Source organism: Chiloscyllium plagiosum, chromosome 29, assembly GCF_004010195.1.
Source record: "Chiloscyllium plagiosum isolate BGI_BamShark_2017 chromosome 29, ASM401019v2, whole genome shotgun sequence".
Classification (NCBI taxonomy): domain Eukaryota; kingdom Metazoa; phylum Chordata; class Chondrichthyes; order Orectolobiformes; family Hemiscylliidae; genus Chiloscyllium; species Chiloscyllium plagiosum.
In genome coordinates, this window is record NC_057738.1 from 333,329 (window position 1) to 351,180 (window position 17,852).

The 17,852-nt window shown below is 43.7% G+C and overlaps 1 protein-coding gene across 5 annotated transcripts in view; it reads left to right on the forward strand.

Moving 5' to 3' along the window:
- The window catches only part of LOC122564312 (phosphatase and actin regulator 1-like), a 314,771-nt gene that overhangs the window by 277,933 nt on the left and 18,986 nt on the right, over positions 1 to 17,852 (forward strand). For all 5 annotated transcript variants that reach the window (XM_043718985.1, XM_043718983.1, XM_043718986.1 and 2 more), the window contains one exon: positions 7,214 to 7,269. In XM_043718985.1, coding sequence (XP_043574920.1) covers positions 7,214 to 7,269 — 56 coding nt within the window. The remainder of the gene's footprint in view (positions 1 to 7,213; positions 7,270 to 17,852) is intronic.

The following is a 17,852-nucleotide window of genomic DNA, read 5'->3' on the forward strand; positions in this document are numbered from 1 at the left end:
GCGCAGCAGCGAGGCCAGGCCCATCCTTCGCAACACCGGGGACAGGTAGAACCTCAGTACGTAGTGACACTTTGTGTTTGCGTACCGGGATCCACGCACAGCTTGATGCAGCCACACACAAAAGTGGCCATCAGGGTGAGGGTGGCATTTGGTGTGTTTTTTCCCCCGTTGCCAAGAGTTTGTACATTGTGTCCCTTCGGACCCTGGCCATCTTTGATCTCCATATGAAACGGAAGATGGCCCGGGTGACTGCGACGGCACAGGTCCTGGGAATAGGCCAGACCTGTGCCACATATAACAACACTGACAGTGCCTCACACGTGATGACCAGGTTTTTACCTGTGACGGAGAGTGACCATAGCTTCCATCTGCCCAGTTTCTGCCTCACTTTCTTGATACGCTTCCCCCAAGACTTGGCGCACGCCCCAGCCCCTCCGAACCAAATACCCAGCACCTTCAGGTGGTCGGTCCTGACGGTGAAGGGGATCAAGGATTAGTCGGCCCAGTTCCCGAAGAGCATGGCTCGCTCTTGCCTCGGTTGACCTTGCCCCCCGAGGCCCGTTCGAACTGGTCACATATGCACATGAGTCTGTGCACGGACAGCGGATTCGAGCAGAAAACGGCGACATCATCCATGTATGGAAAGGCCTTTACCTGCAGGCCCCCGCTGCCAGGAATAGTCACCCCTCTCAGGCTCGCATCCTTCCTGATGGACCCAGCAAATGGCTCTATGCAGCATACAAACAAGGCAGGAGAGAGAGGGCAGCCCTGCCTGACTCCAGATCTGACTGGGAAGCTGTCTGATTCCCACCCATTGATGGAAACTGCACTGACAATGTTGGTGTAGAGCAGTCTGATCCTATTGCAGATTTCCTCCCCAAAGTCCATTTTGGAGAGAACATCTCTCATATACGTGTGTGGTATCCTGTCAAAGGCTTTCTCCTGGTCCAGGCTGATCAGGCAGGTGTCCAGTCCCCTATCCTGCACGTAGGCGATCGTATCCCTGAGGAGGACTCTCAGCGATCTTCCTGCCTGTTACAGCACAGGTTTGGTCAGGGTGGATCACCGATTCCAGAGCAGACTTGACCCAGTTGGCGATGACCTTTGCCAAGATTTTGTAATCTGCATTCAATAGTCAGATTGGTCTCCAATTTCTGATTTCTTCCCTCTCCCCCTTCCGCTTGTAGATGAGGGTGATGATGCCTTTCCTCATGGATTTACTCATGGTACCTGCCCGAAGCATACTGATATACACCTCCAGCAGGTCCTGGCCAATCAAGTCCCACAGAACAGAATAGAGCTTGACCTGCAAGCCGTCGCTTCCGGGAGTTTTATTCTTTTCGAAGGACTCGAGGGCCTTGGTCAGCTCATCCAGAGATAGCGGCTGGTCCAGCCTTTCCCGTGTTCTGTCGCCTAAGACCTCCATGATAGAGGACAGGAACGACTGGGAGGCCGCGCTGTCGGTCGGCTTTGCGTCATACAGACTGGCGTAGAAGGATTTGCTGATCCTCACGACATCAGCCTGAGATGACGTTACCGAGCCATCTTCTTCCTTTAGGCTGCTGAGCACGGAGCTCTGTTTGTGCACCTTCTGGAAGAAGAAACGTGAGCACATCTCATCCTGCTCCACAGAGCAGACCCTGGACCGGAAAATTATCTTGGAGGCCTCCGAGGCAAAGAGCGAGGCTTGTTGGCCCTTCACCTCCTAGAGGTCCTCCGTGACATCGGAGCTGATATCTCCCAGAATTTTTTTTTTTATTTCAAAAATATACTTTATTCATAAAATAATTTGATGGTCTGTACAGTTGGTCATGCCATACATATGTAAACATGTACATACAGAGATCAAAACTTATCATTTTTATACAGGTCTGTACATTTTTTGATCATATGCCCATATGCTGAGGTGTCAGCAGAGCCCAAATGACTGCAAGGGCCCCCTGTTCTTCGTTAGGCAGGCAGACTTTACACAGTGGTCTTTCCCCACCGCGCCTTGGCGGCAGCTGCCCCAAGCTTCAGCGCGTCCCTCAACACATAGTCCTGGACCATGGAATGTGCCAGTCTGCAACACTCAGTCGGGGTCAACTCCTTCAGCTGGAAGATCAGCAGGTTTCGGACTGCCCAGAGATCGTCGGAGCTGATATCTCCCAGAATGCTAGTGATTACTCTAAGCTGCCCTCTGTTGGATATTCTTCTCCTGTTTATCACTGATGGGTGGGTTCTTCCATGATCCACTTTTCAGTCCTGGTGACCGAGTGAACATCTCCCAATGATGTCTCTTTGCCGCCCTCTATTGGATCAATAATGTTGTTGCCCTTTAAAATGCCTCATATTGGTGAGTCTTGCAGACTGCTCCTTCACAGGTTGAGACATTTATAGTGTCTCCATTCCAGCCATGGTTGCAGCCATTTTCTTCCCCATTGCGTACTTTCAATTTCCAGTATGATGGAAGGTGTTAGTAGCACTTTTCAACTTGTGGCTTGCAACCTCCACTTCTGTGTGTCAATGAGATCTTGAACATACAAGGCCCTCGAGTCCTTGATAGGAGAAAATGAGGACTGCAGATGCTGGGGAGTCAGAGTCAATAAAATGTGGTGCTGGAAAAGACACAGCAGGTCAAGTAGCATCTGAAGAGCAAGAGATTTGACCTTTCAGGACATCCTGATGAAGGGTTATGCACAAAACATTGACTCTCTTGCTCCCCTTCTTGATAACTCTTCCCGTAAACCCCTTGGTTTTGCAACTCCCGAAGTATCTACATGATGTTTCATGTGCACAACCCTCCCCATTAGTCCTGGCAAATGAGGTGACCATTACCGGATTGATGTGGTCTTCACTGCTCCTCCCCTTGAAGCCATGGTACTCTTGCATGTGGACAAAGCCCCTCCCACATTATACAATTCTCACTTCTGCTTGACCGTATCCTATTTACAAATACAATTGCCTCCTTCTTCACAATTTGCTCTCCACCTTCACAATGCCATTGCACATTACCTCCCGTCTGCAGCTCCTAATCTTGACAAATAGGCCTCCGAGTCTCCTTTCTTCCCCCAGCAAACATTTTATCCTTAGGTTTCTCTGGACAAACTTAACAGACTGACAATGGCCCACACTCTTGAGTGACTTAACTGGACTGCCCTAGCCAAGACTTTCCCAGATGAAACCCTTACATCTCCCCTACCTCATTAGCCCTCCCTCTAGACTGGCTATTATGGAGCCACAGGACTGACATGACCACTCTCTGAAATACAGAGGCACAAACCCCTTGACCAAGATCACTACACATAGCCAATCATTTAAACTGTGTATCGGTATCAGAGGCTGCCCTTGACCAACTTTATCAGGACCCTCTGACTAATGGGTGTTTGGAAGACTTTGGTGAGTACTCCTCCAATAAAGCTTTAAAACATGGCTGCTGGCTTGCTGTAGATAATGCTGTACATAAACTGTTGGCATAAACCATAGGTGTGAGATTGACATAATACACTGTCGTACAGTAAGGCATGTGCTCCTTTGACTGAGTACTGCTTCCTAAGGACAAGCTGCCTTGTTGTGTGACTGTGTTAATTGGCAAGACAGGGATGCTATGAGTGACAAGGTAGGTACTACATGAGCAAGTGCTGAGAGACCAAGCCTGGTTGGAGACAAAAGACTGTAGTTGCTGGAATCCAAAATAGACAGACGGGATGCTGGAAGAACACAGCAAGCCAGGCAGTATCAGGAGGTGGGGAAGTTGGCGTTTCAGGTGTAACCCTTTTTCAGGACTGGGGGGTGGGTGTGAGAGGAGCTGCAGGTAAAGGGAGAGGTGGAGGCAGGGTGGTGAAGTGGGGCTAGGTGAAGACAGCTAGAGGGTCTGACCTGGTTGGTCAATGTGAGGAATGAATTTGGTTGGTGGCAGGGAGCAGTGAAAGGGATAGGGAGAGGCTGGGAAGGGAGTCAGGGATGGGGAGGGAGATTATTTGAACTTGGAGAACTTAATGTTGAGTCCTCTGGGCTGTAGGCTGCCCAGGCGGAAGATGAGGAGTTGTTCCTCCAATTTGTGCTGTGGTGGCAAGCCAGCAGCCCTGAGATGCAGCCTTATCCAGTCCATGACCTACATGTCTCTCTGTGCTCACAATGTGGAGTTCTTGTTGCAGTCTTTCACGGCTAGTTACCAGTCTGCCCTTCAATGCGGGTGTTATGTTCATAGCATCCTTCAAGTGAATGGGGCAGTTGCCATGAGGATCCTGAGGAGTTGTCAAATGTTGGATGTCAATATCTGTGGATGAGCGGTGCATTCAACTACCCTGAGATATCATTTGATGTTGAGCAACATGAAGGCTCTATGTGGCCAGCAGTGAGCTGATATTATCAGGTATATATTTTGATTTCCATGTCAAGAATTCTCGATGTTCACCATATTTAGTTGGATAGGTAGCTGCCTATTATTTAGGTGACTTGTGACACTAATAAGGTGTTTAACAAGCTATAATCCCCGTTAATTGACAACTCAGTGCTACCTAGCGGGAAACTCACCTCTCCACCATTGCACACATATGAAAGATGTAGCAAATTACTCCCAAAGTTGAGATTGGCCTCATCAGACTTCTAATGCATTCTGCCACAAGAGTTGCTGTAGCTCATGACATTCAGGCCCATTTAAGATCCCTTTGATCATTTTCAAGTTTCAAGACCACAAGTCTTACCAAGGCCACAAAGTGGGGTCAAGAACTGCAAAAGACTTCCATCCAGTAGTGAGGACAAACAGAAGGAATGTCAACAAAGGTAATCCTGACTGTGAGCCTTGAACCCTGTGTTGGGGTGATTGACACCCAACAGCTGGATCGCTTCATCCCTTTGATGTGGCATGTGGTTGAGTAAAAGGCTACTGAGGGTGCTCCTGGTAGAGGTACTCATGTGTTATCTGAGATCCAGAGTAAAAGCTGTTATACCCAACTTGAAGGTTGGCAGATGGGAAGAACAGAAAAAGGGCTATAATTCGGAAAATAGTAGAAGTCAACTCTGAGGCAGTAAAAACATATTGTCAAAGCAAGTAATATGGGTTTGTCTTCCCCGAGGCAAGAAAGGTGGTCTGACAACTTGGTATTTGGATTTCTTATGTAACGCTTGTTCATCCCCCTCAAATCTCATTGTCCTCTTGTCTTGATTTCTATGCTGAGTTTCATAAAGCTCAGGATAACGTACACAGTTCAAGCTCAACTCCTGTGTAAGAACAGATCTTAATGAACATTTCCCACACTATTCTGCCTGTCCCACAGATGTTTCCCATGCTGATCGGATGGCTCAGTGGTTAGCACTGCTGCCTCACAGTGCTTGGGACCTAGGTTCGAATCCCCCCTCAGGTGACCGTCTGTATAGAATCATAGAATCCCAATAGTGTGGAAACAGACCATTCAGCCTATTGAGTCCACATCAACCTTCTGAGGAGCATTCCACGCAGATCCATCTGTTACCCCATCCCTTTAATCCTGAATTTTCCATGGCCAATCCACTTAACTTGTACATTCTCCCTGTGACTATATGAATTTCCTCCAAATGCTCCAGTTTCCTTCCACAATCCAAATGTGCACAGGCTAGGAAAACACAGGACTACAAAGAGAGGGTAGGGGAGAATGGGTCTGGATCAGATGCTGTGTGGAGGGTCGGTATGGACTCGATGGGCTGATGAAACTGCTTCTACAATGTGGGGATTCTATGATGATGCTCTGGTTAAAGAAAGAGGAGAGTGGATCACTGCTGGGTCCCAAAAAAACAGCACTTTGAGTCCATTTAACCATGTACCTACTTGTAAACTTGCTCATGTTTTGCAGCTAAGATCTCCCTTTCTCCCTCTCAAACTGCATTCCTCCTCTAATTTCCTTGCTGTCTTTTTCTCTAAGGTTTTGTTTACAACTGAATCTGCATGTGTCTATGTTTCTATAGCTGCCTCTTCCTCAGCCCCTTTTTCCTCTCACTCAGACCCTCTCTTTTGTTATAAGAACCTGAAATGTACCGTTCTGAACTACATTAGTGTTAGGAACAAAAGTACGTAATGCTCTATCCAAGGTAAAAATTACCCTAATAATGTGTGACCTAACTATTAATCTTTTGTGTGGCACTTTATTAAATATCTTCCGGAAGTGCAAATATACCGCATCTATAGGATGCCCATTATCCACTTTCCTTGTTATACCTGAAAAGAACTCTGGCAAATTAGTCAAATATGATTTTCCCTTTATAAAACCACGCTGGCTTTGATTAATTGTGTTTTGATTTTGCAAATGTCCAGTTATAACTTTCTGAATAATGGATTCTAAAAATTTCCCAACCATAGTATTCCATCAATATGGCAAGAGGAAAACTGAAAATTCCTTATATACCAGCCACCTGGTGCACTTCTTCAATCTTTGGATATTTTTAATGGAGTCATAATTATTTCATCAAAATTCTGAAAAGCAAATGACTCAAATGGGACTTAGATGTATTGGCATAAAATCAAATAAATAAAAACATCTTGAAAAGTTTGTGTGCTTCTTAAAGTTAGTTAGTATGAAAATTGACATATAGATATGTCATCAGCACTATGACTCATTTTCAGGGAGTATAGACTAGATTAGATTCCCTACAGTGCAGAAACAGGCCCTTCGGCCCGACCAGTCCAGACGACCCTCCGAAGAGTAACCCACCCAGATCCATTTCCCTTTGACTAATTGGCCTAACACTATGGGGCAATTTGGCATGGCCAATTCACCTGACCTGCACATCTTTGGACTGTGGGAGGAAACCGGATGAATCCCACGCAGACACAGGGAGAATGTGCAATCTCCACACAGACTGTCACCCGAGGCTGGAATCAAACCTGGGACCCTGGTGCTGTGAGGCAGCAGTGCTAACCACTGAGCCAATACAAGTTATCAGTCTCAAAAGAGAGCCAGGAAGCAAGTGTGAAAGAAAGAAAATGATGCAAATTAAAATGATTTCCAAACATTGTGAGCATAATGTAAGGATAGTGTTCGTGATTTTCTTCAGATGAAAAGACAGTGGGAGACTTTGTGACATTAATGTGTAGCATTTCACTCCAGGACCTGCATTGTGGATTCTGAGTTTAAGTAGTAGAAATCTTTAGCAGCAAATTCCATTCATATAAATTTGAGTAGAGAATAATGACAGTGTTGTCGCAGATACTGCTGGGAACTGACATGGTGCACAGAATGATCCTGATCTTTTCACACAGGCGATTAAGCCAGAGGCCAACCGCTGAGGAGCTGGAACAACGAAACATTCTGAAACGTAAGTCTTGATGCTTCTTTATGAAAATCTGATAAAATATTAAGCTCCAATGCAGTAGACATAAAGTGCCAAATGCTGCCTCTCACTGTTTATCTAATTAAAGGCAAAAGAGCTTTGAATTTTTGTTGCTGGGAAGGCTTGTATTTTGACCTGATATCCATTTTTATTCTAATGTGGTTTATACTGTGTCATTAAAGAATAAGTTACTTCTCCATTGTTGTGAAAGTAATAAATAATGCAATGCCTTATGAAAGACTGGCATTCTACACCCTGCAGTGAAATCTCCAAAAGGTTGATCAACTGGGTATGAGCTGACTAGAGTAAAGAAAATGGTAGCAAGCATGTTTTTTTCTATATTCATTCTCAGGATGAGGGTGTAATTGGCTAGGTCAGCATTAAATGCCCATCCCTAATTCCCAGAGGGCAATTAAGCATCAGTCACGTTGCTGTGAGTCTTGTGTCACCTGTACACCAGCCCAGGTAAGAAAGGTAGTTTCCTTCCCTAAAGGACCCAGAAAGGTTTTCCAACAGTTGACAATGGATCCATGGGCATCACTAGACTCTTTGTAGTGATTGTAACAAGGTAAGCCAGGTGGACCACTTAGAATATGAGTTCCCTGACTGGGGCTGTTAATCTGTTAATCTCCAAACAAGGAGCACTGTCTGACAGACATAAACAGGAGTGTCAAAGGTTTTGCTCACTCTAAGAGCTGAGGAAGCTGGCTTAGTGTCCATGACTCTCCATGTGGAAATAAAGGGTCACTTGATGACAGGATATTGATCTCTATGGAGTTGCTTGCAACAGGCCTCTTTGATTGGGGGTAAGCATTTCTGGCATCATGCCATTATCTGGGAAGCCTGACTCTTTCGATCCCGCTGTTGAAGATTGGGCCCAGTATATGGAAAGAAAGTATTACTTTTTCTGGGCAAATGACATTGGGGCAGATTAAAAGCAATGAGAAATTCACCTGACAGCTTGTGAACCTGCAGTATTTTTGGTTATTAGGAGCCTAACATTCCCTAAGGCACCAGGTTCCAAAAACCTTTCAAGAGTTGACAGATTTGGTTAAGGAATATTATGACCTCAAGCTTCCTGTAATTGTGAGACATTATCGGTTTTATTCAGCAATTCAAGAATGAGGAGAATTCGTATTGGGATTTTTGACAGGGTTAAGATGACTGGCAGAGGCATGTGACCTTGGTTTAACCCTTAATGAGATTCTGAAAAATAAGTTTGTATGTGGGATTAATGATATAACCATGCAAAAGCACCTGCTAGCTGAAGCCCAACTGGACTTCAGGCAGGCACTACAACTGATTTTATCATTGGAAAATGCAGCAAATGGAGCGTTTGAGTTGCAGGGTATTCCAATAGAAGCACTTCACCAGTCTGACTGAGCTTGGGAAACACCACTTGAGGCATAGATTCGCTCAGGCCATATCCTAAACAGTGGGACTCTAGGTCAGCCCACAGCAAAACCCCAAAACAAAGCTAAACTTCGGCCAAATGGTTAAAATTTTCTTCAGGATCTGGGCTAGCAAACCATTGTAGTTGCTGCCATAATGCAGACTTGAGACAGCAAATGAGTCCCACTAGACCTAAATTGAGTTCAAAGAATCACAAAATCCCTACAGTGTAGAAGAAGGCCATTCAGCCCATCAAGTCCACACTGACCCACCAAAGAGCATCCCACCCAGATCCACCACCCCCCACCCCAACCCTGTAGCCCTGCAGTCCCAATGGCCAATCCAACGAACCCGCACATCTTTGGACTCTGGGTGGAAACCAGAGTATCAGAAGGAAACCCATGCAGACACGAGGAGAATGTGCAAACTCCACGCAACCAGTCACCCAAGGATGGAATTGAGCCAAAACCCCTGATGCTGAGATGCAGCAGTGCTAACCACTGAGGCACTGTGCTGAGAATTCGTATGCTGGTATCCAGGAGAATGCACACCCTGGAAAGTCCACTGAAATCTGTTTTGAAACAGTTAAATTGCTTAGCAACATCCAAGTCAGAACCAATCAAAATAAATGGTCACCCAGTTCTTATGGAGGTCGATTCCAATGTGACCATTTCAGTAATCACACAACTAGTCTTCATCAAACTCTGCACTGGACTCCAACCCTTAACTTTGTGCAAGACCTCAGCTAGACTGAGAACCTATACAATGGAACTTTTACAGATTAAAGGTACAACTCTGGTTCCAGTCTCTTAGGAGAAGCAGTAAATGGCTTGGACCCAAGCTTAATGGGGCAAAATTGGTCGAGCAATATTCACCTTGATTGGATCAACATTTTCAATTCGAAAATGGCTGCCTAAGTGAAGTCCAAATTAAATACTGGTAAAGTTTTTCAGGGACGTCTAGAGGCTATCAAAGAAGCCAAGGACATCATGAATGTTGACCAAAAAGCAATTCCACGATTCTGCAAGGCATGCCCAGTGCCATTTTCCTTACATGCAAAAGTAGAGGAAAAAATCAGGGGATGGGAAAGTGAGAAAATCATCAAACCAGTCCAGTTTGCAGAATGGGCAGCGTCAGTCATATTGATTGTGAAGCCCGAAGGGTAGTGCACCTTTATGGGTGAATTTGTACTTGCAGAATTACATTTTATTTTGCTCAAATATTGCATGAATCCATGTAAGATTCTGTAAATCCCTTTTTATTAGAATCAGTCTGAACGTTGACAGTCTCACACAGGGCACCTCACACCTTCGATGCATTATCTCGGCCAACATGGCACCTATTGTTAAAGTTCACTTGAGAATGTAACTTTAAGAAAGTTCTGGGATTAACATTTGAAAGAACTGAAACCAACATGGTCATTCTAAAAGATGGGAGACTTAACAAACAATCCAGGTCTTTTTCAATGTATAATTTCAGTTACATCACACTGTAAACATTTGCTATAAATTCTGTGTCCTATAATCTTATACTCCACAACCATCTGGCAAACATAGACTGGAAGCAGCTACTTGTGGTAAGTCTACATTTGGAAAATGTGAATTTTCTAAAAGCAGATAAGTGAGAATTCAGGGCCAACATGTTCTTCTAAGAGTGAAGGGCAAGAGCAGCAGGTCCAGGGAACCATGGATTTCAGGGGATATTGAGACTGAAAACAAGAGTGCTGGAGATCACAGTGGGTCAGACAGCACCTGTGCAGAGAGAGCAAGAGTTTGATAAAACAAAAGAAAGAACTATATGCCAGCAACAGTGTATGAGAAACAGAGAAATTTCAAAAGTGTAGAATGTAGGCAATTGCTTAAAAGGAAATTAGAAGGGCAAATGGGGTCAGGAAATATCTTTGGCAGATGGGATCAAGAAAAACCTCAAGGCTTTTTATAGTTATATGAAGAGCAGGAGGGCCATCAGGGAAAGGGTGGGACCTATTAGAGATAGAACATAGAATATAGAACATAGAAGAATACAGCGCAGTACAGGCCCTTCGGCCCTCGATGTTGCGCCGATCCAAGCCCACCTAACCTACACTAGCCCACTATCCACCATATGCCTATCCAATGCCCGCTTAAATGCCCATAATGAGGGAGAGTCCACCACTGCTACTGGCAGGGCATTCCATGAACTCACGACTCGCTGAGTAAAGAAAGTGTGATGTCCAGAAATGAACACAATACATTAATGGAGGTGTGATTAGCGTTTTAGTATAATGTCTTTTTTTATTCTATTTCTGTACAAATAAAGCCAAGGATCACATCAGCTTTAATTCATCTGCCTTCTTGACCTTATGCAGCCCTATGTCTCCCTGCTTTGAGCACCTTTAAAACTGTATCACCACCTCTCTTCGTTCTTTCTACCAAAATATAATACTTTGTGCTCTGTGCACTAAATATTTTCTGCCAAGTGTCTGTGCATTTTATTAGTTTACGTCCTTCTGAAGCCTGTAATTATCTTCCTCATTACTTAGTACACATTTTAGTTGATTATCGTGCACAAACTTTAAAATTATGCCCCATCTACCCACGTCCCAGTCATTAATACACATCAAAAAGAGCAATAGCCCTCATAGCAACTCCTGGGGAGCATCATGCTACACTTTCCTCCAGTCTGAAACATCAGTATTCACTGCTACTCTCTATTTTCTGTCCTTTATTTTGAATTCATTCTGCTGGCTTCTTTTTTTAAAATCCCATGGGCTTTACTTTTATTAACAAGTCCATTGAATACCTTGTCAAACATCTTCCACATTTCCATATTCATAATATCAACTGCACCTCTTTCACTGGCTACATCAAAGAACTGGCCTTACTAAAATCCATATACACCACATCTACCGCTTTCCCCTCGTCCACCTCCTTAGTCACCTTCTCAAAGAATTCAATAAGGTTTGTGAGGCACGACCTGCCCTTCATAAAACCATGCTGACTATACTTGATCACATTATTCCTATCCAGATGTTCATAAATCCTATCCCTATGAAAGGAATAACCTATGCGTGGAGCCAGTGGATGTGACTGAGGTCTTCAATGAATACTTCTCATCTTTAATCACAGAGGAGAAAGACATTGTAGCCTGAGATTTCACTTGGGATGGTGAGGTTCTAGAACATGGTAAGATTAATAAGAAGAAGGTAGTTGGTGTTTTGACAGGCATACAGGGGCACAAACCCCAAGGGCCTAATGAGATGTATCCGAGACTGCCAAGTGAGGAAATTGCTGTGGCCCTGGTGGAGATATTTAATAGAGTCATAGAGATGTACAGTATGGAAAGAGAGTGTGTTGCTGGAAAAGCACAGCAGGTCAGGCAGTATCCAAGAAGCAGGAAAATCGACGTTTCAGGCAGGAGCCCTTCATCAGGAATGTCATTCCTGATGAAAGGCTCCAGCCTGAAATGTCGATTTTCCTGCTCCTTGGATGCTGCCTGACCTGTGCTTTTCCTGCAACACACCTCAACTCTGATCTCCAGCATCTGCAGACCTCATGGTTTCTTCAGAGATGTGTCATACCTCACTGGCTACAGGTAAAGGGCCAGATGACAGCAAATGGGGTTCCTTTGTTCAGGAAAGGCAGCAGGATTAGGCCAAATAATTACAGACCAATTAGTTTAAGGTCCATGGGAGCAAAATTATTGGAAAAAAATTCCAAAAGACAATATTAACATTTGGAAAGGCAGAGGTTCATCAGGGATAGGGCGCAGGTTTGTTTGAGGCAAATCCTATCTGACTAACTTAATTGAATTTTTTTGAAAAGTTGACTAAATATATTGATGAGGGGATGACAGTTAATGTGGTTTACATAGACTTCATTAAGGCCTTTGACAAGGTCCCACATCGTAGACTGGTCCAAAAGATAAGAGTACATGGGATTCAAGGCAAGTTGGCAATCTGGATCTAAAATTGCCTTGCAAATAGGAGGTGAAGAGTGCGGGTGGAGAGTTGTTTTCAGAATTAGAATCCTGTAACCAGCAGTGTGCTACAGGATTTTGATGCTAGGACACTTACTGTTTGTTATTTATACTAATGATTTGGATGTGAGCGTAGCAGGTATAATTATAAGTTTTCAGATGACATGAAAATTAGTAGGTGCTATTGTTAGTGAGGACGCAACAATGTGATATTGATCAGTGGGAAAATGAGCACAGCAATTGCAGACAAAACTTAAACCTGATGAGTGTGAGGTGATGCATTTTGGGAAATTTAATAAGGGAAGAGCATGCAAAATGAATGGTAGGTTCCTCGGGAGCATTGAGGAACAAAGGGACCTTGACGTACAAGTCCGTAGATCCCTGAAGGTGTCAGCACAGGGGCATTGGGGTGCTTGCCTTCATTAGCCAGAGCATGCAATATAGTTTGAAGGATGACAATATCCCTTCCCATGTGATTAACGATGTCCTCCAGCATATCTCTTCCACTTCCCGCACCTCTGCCCTTGATCCCCATCCCTCTAATTGCAACAAGGATAGAATCCCCTGGTCCTCACCTTTTACCCCACCAATCTCCGGATCTTTCGCCATTTCTGCCACCTACAATCAGACCCCACCACCAGAGATATATTTCCCTGCCCACCCCTATCCACGTTCCACAGAGATGATTCCCTTTGTGACTCCCTCACTAGGTCCATGTCCATCAACAACCCACATTCCATTCCCAGCACCTTCCGTTGCCGCCGCAAGAAGTATAAAGCCTGTACCCACACCTCCCCCTTCACCACCGTCCAAGGCCTCAAATGAACCAAGGATTCAAGTAAAGCACACCTGCCAGAAGCCTCAATCACCAATGTCTTGGCCCTGTTTAGGAGAAAGAGCTGTTCAGTGGAAATGTCACAGAGTCATGGTCGTAAAGTGAGGGCAATGTTACGGCAAAAACACTTCAGTAACCTCATGAGCTGCATAGTGGCCATTCTTGAGGTGAATATGCCAAAGAAGGGCACAAAGACTCACACCAACAGCCATGTACGCACAGAAGAGCCTAACCCAGGAGAGAGTGTGCTGCTGAAAGCTGAACTAGCTTGAAATGTTCAAGTGACAGTGTCAATGTAGACTGAAATTCTACAGGGAGTTCCACCTGCTCCAGAGGTGTGTCATAACATTTCTGGACAAGTTGATTAAAAAAGATTTATTAAGTGATAAAGAAAAACAAATAAATATTTAAGGGTGGCTCAGTAGTTAGCACTGCTGCCTTACAGTGCCAGGGACCTAGATTTGATTGTACCCTTAGGCAACTGTCTGTGTGGAGTTTGCACATTCTCCCCACATCTGCTTGCATTTTCTCTGGGTGCTCCAGTTAGGTGTGGGGTAGGGTGTGTGGACATTTCAGAGTGTCAGTGTGGACTTATTGGGCTGAACAGTGCTTCCACACTGTAAGAGATTCTGAGAGAGACTATCACTAATTTCTACTCCATACTGCAGTGTTAGCCAAGATGCATGGGCTTCAATTGACACCCAGTAGCAGTTGCCATGGAGATTACTGTAGAACTCGCCCTTCACAGCTCCATATTTTCCTGGGAATCATTGAGAATATTTGTGGATTTGTGTCCTGTTGGTGCAAGAAGGAATGCCTTATTCAACACAGCATTACCAGTTGTAACTGGAAGGGTTGCCAGATCTGCTGATTCCCTTGGGTGCAAGATATTATTACCAGAACATTTGGGTATCAAGATTCCTGGGGGCCAGTTAGCTGTCTTCATCAACAGGAACATTCCACAATATCCAATAGGTCTGCAAAAAAATACATCCTTCAAGTATGTGCATGATTCTTGAGAAGCATATGCTTTGATAGTTCCAGATGTTATACCTTTTCTGACCATTCCTCCCACTCATCTTCAGGGGTGGATACTGGGAAGTAAGTATCAAATTAAGACTAAGCTCCCTGTGATTTTATAACCCTTCACTTTTCCAATGGCCCACAAGATCTTCGCGCTTTGTGAACTGGATGCACCTATACTCGTTCTCTCGTTTACTTGGGTAGGCATCCTCATATCTTCATAAGCATTTGTTGCATCTCCCTCCATGTGGGGGAGGACACGGAGATTTAGCAGCCATCCGCCAATCCATGCTCTCTGTTTAGCATTGCGTGACATCTTCACCTGCAAACACAAAAGGAAGACTATTAGTTGTCCCGTGGTTTTTACCCTTACTATTCTACTTTCATAGACATAAAGATCAACATTCTATGAGGCTTTTTGGATATTTTCTGTGCATGTTGATGCCATTTTAATGATCTATATACCTGAACTCCCAAGTTTCTGAATCTCAATCTTTTTGCCATTTAGGAAGTATTAAGTTCGATCCTTTTTAGATATAAAGTGGATGACCTTACATTTGACTAAATTGAAATTCAGTTAGTACAGTTTTGACCACTCATTTATACCATAAAATGTAATTTAATGCATTAATCTGCATTGACAGATTTGATAATGTGGTTTTCTATCCCATCTAAGTGGCTCGTTAATAAAGTGAATAATTGAGACCCTAACACAGACCCTTGTGGGACACCACACATCCCATTCTGCCAGTTGGACCACCTACCCATTATCCCTATTCTGCCTTCCATTTTGCCAATTTCCTAACAAAATCAATAATTTGCCTTTAATTCTTTGAGCTTCAATTTTAATTCCAAGTCCTCTGAGGAATTTTATTAAATGGCTTCTGGAAGGCTAAATAAATAACAAGCATAGATATTCTTCTGTCTGCTACTTTAGTAAATTCTTCAAAAACTTCAGCCAGCTTCTTCAACCATGAATTACATTTACAAAAACATGTTGGCTTTGATAACCAAAAACTTTATTTTTGTCTTTAATCATACTATCTTTAATTATGAACACCTTTACCTCCCTTGAAATGTAGCTCCCTCAGACTCTGCTGAGCTGGAGATTGGAAAATTGCTCCCTGAAGATGATCCTTCTTGGATATGATCTCTCATTCTCCATAAGCTTTCCTCCTTCCTTTTCACAAACTTGCCCTCTCTGCTCCACCACCAACTTCTCCTGCAGTTGAAGAGGAATTACAACTATAGTCCCATGTTCCTGAAAATAGGCTTTCTCTATTGCTCATTTAATAGCTTCTTTTCTCTTGAGTTATGAATTACATGCATAAATATTTGTGGGAGCTTGTTGTGCATAATTGGCTGCCGTAATTCTGACATTAACCCTGTAATTGCATATTACGTTGGCTATAAAGTGCTTTGAGATGCCATGAAAGTATGTAGAAATGCAAATTTTTATGTTTGCCAAAGACCTTCCAACTCTCTTGAACTTGACATTTTCCTGCCCCTCTTCAAAGTTAAGCCAAAAACCTTGGGCAAACTCCTGCGTTTTGAATGTGGGGCAGTACCATTGAGCAGTGACATACAAAAACTCCCCAAGACACTAGCAAGAAAATACTAAATCAGAGGGAAAGCTGCAGTGATGTATGAAATAGCAACTTACACTACTTTGAAAAAAATTGTTTTAAGCTGCAAAGTAGCAATGTGCTATATGGAAGGTAGTCCTTGTGGATAGGGATCAAAGGGACTTGGATCAAAATAGGAATGAGGTTTTGGAACACTGTGGCAACAAAAGAGATTCAAAAATCCCTCACCTAAAAGTTGAACGGTGACCCTTTAGTGTTACTAGTGGAGGGATTGGATTTGATGCGGGTCCCTTATACTGATTAAAAGAGGATGCTTAACGTGCAGCAAGGTCGCAAAAAGGCAAATGGAGCGCTAACTCGGTTTTGCAACTGTTTGACTTTGTGATCCATCCATTCACCTTGCTTCAATTCAAATGAAAGCACACTCACAATTCCAGCCAAGAAGCACTTTATGCATTATAGCAAAAGCAATCTAGCTGACAGTTGTAAAATTTTGGTCTTTCCTAACAGAAGCACCAGCGGCATTACAAAGCTAATTTACAGTCATAGATTTGACATTGCTCTGCATACCTCATACTTAATTTCATATTAGGAGTATAAGCAAGCCATTCAGCCTCTCACCTCTGCCCTGCCATTTTGTAACATGGGCGGATTGGGGAAATGAACAGGAAAAGTAAAAAGCAGAGTATTACTTCAACAAGGAAAGACTGCAGAATTCCAAGGTACTGAAGGATTCAATTGTTCTGGAACACGAGTCAAAAAACATGAGTATGCAGGTGCAACATTGTGCTGTTACCTAGAGAATGACTAGATTGCCATAAGAGGAGAGAAATTGGTTCTATTGGGCCGGTGTTCATTAGAGTTCAGCAAATTGAGAGAGGAATATGATTGAAAGATATAAAATTGTAATGGTGCACAGACTAGATGCAGGGAAAATGCTTTCCCTGGTTGTGACGTCTCAGGATACAGGATAAGCCATTTATGGAGTGAGACGAATAAACATGTCTTCACTCAGAAGGCTATGGAGGCCAGGTTGCTCAGTGTGCTCAATTTTTGAAAAAAATTACCCTATTTTCCTAACATTCAGAGATGTTATTCAGAGATGCACGCCTCTAGACAGGGTTGGGCTTGAACCTGAGCCTCTCAATCAAGGGGTAGGGTCACTATCACTGCGCCATAAATTTTAAGATATTGAGAACAACATGGGCGGTATGGTGACACAGTGGTTAGCACTGCTGCCTCACAGCACCAGAGACCTGGATTTAATTCCCACCTCAGGCAACTGACTACGTGGAGTTTGTACATTCTCCCTGTGTCTGCGTGGGTTTCCACCGTGTGCTCCGGTTTTCTCCCACAGTCCAAAAATGTGCAGGTTAGGTGAATTGGCCATGCTAAATTGCCCGTAGTGTTAGGTAAGGGGTAAATGTAGGGGAATGGGTCTGGGTGGGTTGCACTTCGGCAGGTCGGTGTGGGCTTGTTGGGCCGAAAGGCCTGTTTCCACACTGTAGGTAATCTAAGTAATCTAAAAAAACAAGAGGTACAGAGAAAAAGTGAAAATATGTTGATTTAGAGAATCAGTCATGACCATATTGAATTGCAAAGGACTATGCCTGGTCCTAGTTTCTATATTTCTATGCATTCAAAATGGGATACCTTCTTTTCTGAAAGAGGAATTAAACTTAAAAGTATGGATGTGATGTTTCATTCATACAGGAAATTAGTGAGAGCACGTCTTGAATATTATGTGCATTCTTGTCTCTTTATTTAAGAAAAGA